This window comes from Abrus precatorius, unplaced genomic scaffold (assembly GCF_003935025.1).
Source record: "Abrus precatorius isolate BTA unplaced genomic scaffold, Abrus_2018 Scaffold1, whole genome shotgun sequence".
Taxonomy (NCBI): Eukaryota; Viridiplantae; Streptophyta; class Magnoliopsida; order Fabales; family Fabaceae; genus Abrus; species Abrus precatorius.
The window spans coordinates 5,587,868-5,596,888 of record NW_020874291.1 but is presented as its reverse complement, the minus strand read 5'-3'; the positions used below and the strand labels follow the sequence as shown (position 1 = coordinate 5,596,888).

The following is a 9,021-nucleotide window of genomic DNA, read 5'->3' as shown; positions in this document are numbered from 1 at the left end:
TTATATGATTAGAGATTTTAATTTAATAGCTGATTTTATATTAATTTTTAATAAAAATTATTAAATGATATTAGTTATTAATATATAAACTAATATAATTTAATCTCTTTTCAATATTTATTATTAGTAGTAAAAATATTTATTTTTAAATTTATAAAAATTATTAAAATAAAAAATAATTATAAAATATTTTTTTAAATTTTAATTTGATAAGATCTGTGCAAGAAATACATGGTTTTGTATTGAACGACTGTATTTAGCAAACCATATTTAAAAACAACACAAACACATAAAAGTATACAAGAAAGTAGTGGATGATTGAAGAAGTAGAAATTAGATGCCTCTTATTAAAAAATATAAAAAGAAAAAAGCTTAGATGCTTCAACAAGAAAGTGTTCTTTTTCGTTTTTTTTTTGGTTCGCTAATTAATATTTATAGGATAATGATTAAAGAATCAAAATATATGATTTAAAAAATAACATTGAAAAGTATGAGAAGAGATATATTAATAATATGTTTTTAATAAAAAATATTTTATTTTAAACAACACATGAGTGGGTCCTATTACCAGAAAAATAACATGAGGTGGGGCGCACATCCAAACTAAGATGGTCTTTTCATATGCCTTTTGCATGGAAACAGCGATGGGCCGATCCCAGATTCGTCTCCCATTTTCTCTTTCTCTCTCCTCTCCCGCTGTTTCTCTCTCTTCCTAGGGAGAGAAAAAATAAAATAAAATAAAATACAAGTTTCCCTTCTCTTCTCTGTTCACGATTCTCGCTGAATTCCAAGTTCTTGACTTCCACAACTGATTCACTGCACGCTCGCTACCCAATATTTCCAACTTTATCAAATTCTATTCCGTTTTTTGGTTTGTGTTTCCACTGTGCTGTTTTCTTCAAGATACATGTACTGTGCCATTCGAAAGTTTCATGATTTTTTGAGAGTGACCCACTTTTTGTTTTCCAATTTTGCAAGTGGGTTTTCTTTCTCTTCCTTGAAAGTTTTCTACTTTGTGCTAAATTTTATTGCTTTGTTCTGCTTCTCCAGGCACTGTGTTTCCCATTGGGTTCTGAAATTTTCCTTCCTTTGTTGCTTATCTATTTTTCTTTCTGTATTGGATTGACTTCTTTGTGCTGTCACTGTACCTATTGGGTAGTTTTGGTGGCAGAGTTGAGGGTTTCTGGATTGAGGATGTGATGTTGTTTATGCATAGTTTGTGTGGAATTAGTGTTACATGGATTTGGATTTTGTTTTCATGCTAAATTTGGAAAGTTTGGTTGTGGTAATATTCATGGGGTTCTCTTATCTCTTTGCCCCCAACTTTGGTTTTCATTTTTATTTTTTTAAAAAGATGATCAATAGTAAAGTATCATCTATTTGATTGAAACAATGAAATCTATGGCAGTAGTTAGGCCTGTTTGTTGCATTGGTGATTTAATTACATCTTTTTAAACTCTTATTTTTTGTCCTGGGTGTTGGTCAGATTTATTTCTGCTTTGCTTTTCTGACAGGTATATAATAATGGAGATATTTCATTGTTATGACACACTAAAACATCTTTAACACCTGTTAATGTTTAGACTTGATGCTAGTAACTATAGTAATGTTTCATAATCTGTTTTTGTGGATATTGAGTTGCTTCTGAGCTGTAATTTTCTTTTGTTATACTACTTGTATAGAATTAAATTATTGTTTCTCTAATAGATGTGATACTGAATTAATCTACAGATAGTAGTCCTTTACCAAAACTTGCATAAAGGGAAAGAAGGTAAGTCTAGGCTTGTTGTAATGGGGGCCTCAAGCTCCAAAATGGATGATGATAAGGCACTCCAGCTGTGCCGTGAACGGAAGAAATTTGCTAGGCAAGCACTTGATGGCCGTTGCTCATTAGCAGCTGCTCATGTTTCATATGTCCAGTCACTGAAAAGTACAGGAACAGCCTTGAGAAAATTCACTGAACCTGAAGCACCAATTGAATCTTCCTTATATACTTCCACTAATGCCACGCCAGAGCCACTCGAGAAGACCATGTCCCAGTTCTCACTCTCTTCTCCATCTGTGTCACAGCACATTGATGCTTCTCCAACTCCCTCTCCTCCTACCTTTAGTAAATTCCAAGCAAATCATATGAAATTTAGCAGTAATTCTTCTAAAAAGGTTGAAGAAAAACCACCTGTACCTATAATAGGAACGGTAACATCATCAAGTGCTCCACTACATGCCACTCCTCGATCTACTGAAAGGTCTGAAACATCAGCATTTGATGATTCTTCTCTTCCAGCTGGAACTCCACCATGGGACTTTTTTGGTCTTTTTCATCCAATTGATAATCAATTTTCTTTTCAAGAAGGAAAGGTCATGCTCCATGATACGGGGAATGCTGATGATATAACACTGCTTAGCGAGGAGGAAGGAATTCCTGAGTTGGAAAATGATGAGGACAAGATTTCTTCTCATGGAAGTGAAGACTCTCTGGATTCTGAAGATGAATTTGATGATGAGCCTGCCACAGATACCTTAGTCCGAAGATTTGAAAACTTTAATAGAGTTAATGATCACGTTCAAGCCAATGGTTTTCCTGCCACAAATAAGCCTCTGACAGGGGATTCAGCTTCTGAAGTTGAATTTGTGAATGGGGAAAAGGGGAGCTCTCCTGAAGTATCACCATTAAAGTCAGCTTCTAGAGCAGTTGTAGTTCCAACTGAACCAAATAAATCCACGGTGAAAGAAAATGATAGTGAAAATAAAGTTGTCCCTAAGGATTTCTTTTCAAGCATGAAAGATGTTGAACTCCTCTTTGTTAAAGCCTCTGAATCTGGTAAAGAGGTTCCAAGAATGCTTGAGGCAAATAAATTGCACTTTCGTCCTCTATTTCCAGCAAAAGAAAGTAATTTTTCTAGCCTTTTATTCTCCATATGTTTCTTTGTGTCCATGCCATTTGGGAAATATTAAATTTTAACAGTTCTTAGTAGGATTTGGATCCCTCTCATGAATTTTTTATTTGAGAAGATCATGTGGATAGACATAATGCAGAGATCCTGGACATAACAAAATTTATGGGCCTTGTGCTGGTTCTTTGTGTTTATCACCCTCTTCTTATTCATGTGTAAAAGACACATGAGAGCATTCAAATCCATTTATACAGGTGTGCAAATAAAATAAAAATGAAGTTCTTATGGCATGTTGTGTTTTTCCTTATTGTTTATGGTCTATGGCTATGCTACCTATAGATTACACAAATAACTATATGGACTCTTAGCTGGAAACAATAAAAGGGGGGTTTTCCCTATAGCCTGTTCCTGCGTAAATATCTATGACTGAGATCATGGTACTTTTTTTACTAGGTTTCTTCTTGTTTTACTTGGGGTTTAAAATGAAATTTCATTGTCAAAGGGGTTTTTGGAAGGTTTTTTACATTGTTATGCAATTCACTTCAAGATTAAACAATTTAACATTTAGACATAAAAATTCTTTATTGTAACAGATAATTCGGGGCCATCCTCATTTTTGAAGGCATGTTTTTCATGTGGGGAAGACCCTAGTCACCTTCCGGAAGGTATTTTTCAGTCTTTTTGCTTTTGATCTCTCATGTTACCAGGACTTTGCAGATCATCTTGTGTTGAGCTGTCTGATTGTTTGTTCAGACATATTCCTTTGGAGCACATATTTGCTCTGGTAGGAATGATAGTATCCTATTTCTAAATCTTTGTATTGTTAGAATTGTGCGTCGAATTATGATTTTTATCGAATTTCATTAGTAGTTGGTTTGTCACCCACCAAAATTGTTAGTACGATTGTTTTATATTGGTATTTAACTACCCGCCATTTGCCAATCTTCTGTGATATTAGAAGCTTCTGAAATACTCTCTATCTATGGTAATTGCTGTTTGATGAAAGCTGTGTCTTGAATTTTATATCTAATTTTTCATTACATCTTGTTAGAACCTGCACAAAACTCGGTTAAGTACTTAACTTGGCATAGGACGATGTCATCTCGATCCTCTTCATCCAGAAACCCTTTGGGAGCGAACTCAAAAGATGATATAGAGGACCTTACCAATAATCTCTTTGATAATTTCTGCATGATCTCTGGAAGTCATGCTTCAACCTTGGATAGATTATATGCATGGGAAAGGAAGCTCTATGATGAAGTCAAGGTACTGTGTATTTCTTATAAACTATTACTGACTTACCTGTATTTTGGGTATGTTATGTTTTGATAGTAGGATGTTGAAGAAATCTTGGTTTGGATAGTAGACTAAGCCCTAGAGTGATTTATTAACTAGTATTTTAAGCAATAAGGTACAAGTGATAGTAGAATAAAGGATATCAACTGTTTCTTAGTGAAGCAGTTCATTGATTTGATACCACTCCTTTTAATTTTTTTCCGCACACATATGCTCACACACAAGGTACATGCAATTATCATCATGATTGGTGGCATTTCGTTTGTATGGCTTGTTTGGCACCCTAGATACAGTAGCTATATATAAAATTGGTGCACACATCACATTCTATAAGCTTATACAAATGGTAAGTTTTGTTGAGGATTTTCCATGTATAAGGCTCAATAAGAAAACTTGTATGACACCATTTCTACTTTCCTCAGCACCAGATCAACACACTAGCACTTACACAATTGTCACCTGCACCCTGCCATCACTGCATCAACCTGCTGGCCCCACTACCACCTGCTGACTTTGCCTTGGCTTTGAACTATGGAAGAAGGGATTTTTCTATGTAAATATACGGTGTTGTTTTGGGAATATTTATACAGTTGTGGATCAAAATAAGCAGTATCTTCAACTTATCCTCTCAGGCCATATCGCATCCTCTTATACTGTTCTATCTTTTCCTTTTCTCATATTCTTGTGAATCTTGTCTGTCCTTTTCAAAGGTTCTTACCATATTAGATTAAGTGGTTACTTGACATGACATGATTTTAGGTTCTAGTCGGCCATATTCTTCATGTTAGCCTCTGATATCCTTGGTATTATAAATAAAAATTTCCCCTTAAAGAATGTTTATCCCACAAATCACGTAGAACTAGGATGTTTTACAGATCAAAATTTGGAGAGGGTACTGACATGACATGGTCAAATTTGAGTTCATGACTAGTAATATCACTTAAACTTGTTAAAAGCCCTTGGTGGCTTGGCTTGGCTTGGCGGACAGTAACTAGGTAAGGGCTATATTTCTAATATTCACGGTAAGTGCGAGTAGAAACCAAATAGACAGGATAGATACGAGTGGTAGGGGCTGGCTTTGCTTGTGGAATGCACAGCAAGATTTTGTAGGTAGTGATGCAGGAAAGAAGTGACAAACAGTGGGCTGAGCATATGAAGCTAAAGCAAATTTATGGCCTATTCCCCCTTCATAAATGGAACAGTCAACAAAGCAAGATTAAGATCATGATTTTAATACATTGTGCATCAGGGATTAATGGTCCCCACCCCCTCCTGCCTTTTTTAATCTCAATTGTATGGAGTCTTGTGAAAAATGTCTCTATCGATTAGCCCTGGTTGCTTTTATTTTGTTTCTTATCAGTTTGAATATATTGATCTAATTGGTCAAATGATAAGTAAAATTAATAGATGATAATACTAGTAATACATAATTGTGGACCATAGTAAAACTGATAATTAAAATGGATGTGGATTTTAGGTTTTATTATCAGAATCATCATTAAACACCATATTTTTTTTATTACATACAAGAAAGTGTAAACCTTGCTATATGTATTCTAACAAGTGTGAACATGACATGAGGTCAACAACAGTAGTCTCACCAGAAATTATAATTTTGAAATTCTTTATGCTTTCCTCTAAGAGACTGAATTTTCAGGTCAGCTGGCCTTTATAATTATCTGATCTTAATATGGGCATTTGTTTGTCTATTTACTAATATTTATTTCTTCTAATTGCAGGCTAGTGGGGTGATCAGAAAGGAATATGACAGGAAGTGTAAAATCTTACAGCATCTGGAATCAAAAGAAGTAAAGACATCTACAATTGATAAAACACGTGCTGTAGTCAAGGATCTGCATTCAAGAATCAGAGTTGCAATTCTTAGGATAGACTCTATATCAAAGAGGATTGAAGAATTACGGGACAAAGAGCTTCAGCCTCAACTTGAGGAATTGATTGAAGGGTAAGATTCTTTGGCTTCCTGCTGTTTAACTCTGGTACTTTTTCATGCTGTCGTGTGTTAACTTTTTATCTTGCATTATATTTCAAGATTGGGATGAAAATTGCACTAACTGAGAAAGCAATTTGGAGTGTCTTTACTAACCAGAAGATTTTTGAAGTAGAAGTTTCTTGGAAAGAGTTGTTGTCCAATTACTGAATTACATAATTTTCCCGTTTATTGTGACTGTCATTCTATGTCTGGCTTACACAATTGGAGTATACTGTTTCAAATTCTTATCCAATTTTTCGTAGTGAAGTAGAGTTTAAATTGTTCAAATCTGTTAATGTTATTCTGGTGCAAGAGACACTGCGAATGCTTTCTTCCCCTCCTTTTTGGGGGCTGCAGTGAAATGATTATTATCATATGATGCTTTTCATATCTTGAAGCTACATTCTCCCTATGTCGTGTTCAAGTTCTTGCTTAGGTACTTAGGTAGAAGCCCTATGTGTCAATAATGGGCGAGGGTCCTAAAGAATAGTGTATAAACGTCAAGAGACACTACTAATAGTTTTCTTTTTTCCAACCCTAAAATCAGGAGTAATCTTGTAGCATGGTATAATTGAAAATTTACCGAAGTTAACACTGATTTGTTCGTACGATAAGTTTCTTTTAATTAAAAGAATTAATTTTTCTTATGATCATTAAATAAGCTTTTGAGAAGAAAAAAGTTGAAACCCCAAAAAATGCTGTTTTATTGCTTTTATCATAAGCTAGAAAGTGTAGATTCTAGAAATAAAACTAAAAAAGGATATATCATGGAAGTGCTTTTTCAAAGCTTATCAAAATGCTCCCAAGTTTAACTTCACAATTTTTTATTATTCAAGGTTTCTGACTTTCTGATTTATATTTTAATAACTTACTGATGCTGTACTAATAAAATAACCTTTGCAATGTAGGTTACATGTGATTTCTTAGGTATGAAGTGTATGTATGGTTTATACATGTTAATTCACGTGTGTCAATAATATGAACTTAATGCTTTTGTTTTTGTTTCTTAAGTTTTTATTTCACTTCTGTGGCAGGTTAAGTCGGATGTGGGAAGTGATGTTTGATTGCCATAAGCTTCAATTTCAGATTATGTCAACAGCATATAGCAACAGCCATGCTAGAATAACCAATCACTCCGAAATACACAGACAAATTACTTCCTATCTTGAAAGTGAACTCAATTATCTAGCCTCAAGTTTTACAAAGTGGATTGGAGCACAGAAATCCTATCTGGAGGCAATAAATGGATGGCTAAACAAATGTGTTTCTCTTCAACAAAAAAAAGCCAAGAAGAAGAGGAGGCCCCAACTACCACTCCTGCGAATTTACGGTCCTCCAATATACGCCACCTGTGACATCTGGTTGGAAAAGCTTGGTGAATTACCCATCCAGGATGTTGTGGATTCTATAAAGAGTTTAGCTGGTGAAACTGCTCGGTTCTTGCCACGTCAAGAAAAGAATCAGGGTAAAGGTGCAAATCACCCCCGTATAACATCTTGGAATGCTCATATAGGTGGCGAATCATCAAATAATCTACTGAAAGATGACAATTTAGAGGACTGGGACTCAGGTTTTGATCGATTTCGTGCAAGCTTTCTTAGATTTCTTGGTCAATTGAATAATTTTTCTGGATCTTCTGTCAAGATGTACGCTGAACTTAGACAAGCCATTCAGAATTCCAAGAATTACTATCATCATAGATCTAATTCTCAGGCTCAAGATGATAATTCCAATTCACAATCTCAAGTTTCCAAGTCTGAAAAGAAAAGCTCAAAACAATAAGAAAAGAGCTGCATTAAGCATGGTGAGGTTGCAGCATTATAGGCATTATGTTGAACTCATGAATGTTGAGTTTCAGATACAAGTCCAGTGGATGTGGCATTTGTACATGATAAAAAAGGTAGGAAGAAAATCTTTACAGGGTGACCATACTAATATGATAGTTTCATCTTTTTTAATACAAAAGGGGTTGGTTACAGGTAAGCTAGACAAAATAATTATTACTAGGTTCTGTTAAAGTGTTATGTATGCAAAGAAAAGGAACTTGTAAAGTGTCATTTTTGTTAACGCAATGTCATATATAGGACTTTTACTTTATTTTCTTTACCACATTTATAGTATGCATATATGCATTATAGGTTAAGGTTTACTTGAATTTTATGATGGGTTTTTTTGACACAAACGTCCCTTGTTTTTTATGCAGCTGTTAAGTCAATATGACCTTTGGTTTAATGTATTGTCTCTGGTTCTGGTTTTTCAATAAATGCAGTTCAAGAAATGCATTATGAACAACAATACTTGGTAATGCTGAGGGGCATTTTTTTTATTCTAATTTACACTATCGAAACCATGATTTGAATAGTGGTAACCGAATTTTATTCACAAATAAACCACATGCTTGGTCTTAACTAAATAGATGTTGAAAGTGCTGTTTTTTCGTATGGTTAAATCATGATTTACAAATTATAATCTTGCCACAAGGCAAATCGTATACAATTGAATACCTTTTTTAGCAATGACTAATTGTTTCTTAAGAATGAATGGTGGTTCAATAAAGAATGTTTTTGTGGTTTAAGAAAAATCTGATGGCGTATTTCTTAAAAGGAATTTTGAATATTTTTTCATAATAATTAAATATTTCATTTTTTTAATATCAAATAAAAACATTTTAACCAAATTAACATTTTAAAAATGATTACTAAAAAAGTAATATTTATAGAAGCAGAATATTTTTTCCTAAACATATTGTTGGAAATGTGTAGTATGCAAATTGGGTATTGTATCTATCATGTTAAAAAAAGTTATGACCATTCATATACATATCGCAATCAATGTTTTCAT

The 9,021-nt window shown here is 33.9% G+C and overlaps 1 protein-coding gene across 1 annotated transcript; it reads left to right on the top strand.

Annotated features, from left to right (window-relative positions):
- Window positions 1-646: 646 nt before the first annotated feature.
- Window positions 647-8,466, top strand: LOC113856303 (nitrate regulatory gene2 protein-like). The gene is made up of 6 exons (XM_027488078.1): window positions 647-871; window positions 1,732-2,890; window positions 3,488-3,559; window positions 3,946-4,160; window positions 5,930-6,153; window positions 7,215-8,466. The coding sequence occupies exons 2-6, from the start codon at window positions 1,792-1,794 to the stop codon at window positions 7,960-7,962; spliced, it is 2,358 nt and encodes a 785-aa protein (XP_027343879.1). The 5' UTR covers window positions 647-871; window positions 1,732-1,791; the 3' UTR covers window positions 7,963-8,466.
- Window positions 8,467-9,021: the final 555 nt, after the last annotated feature.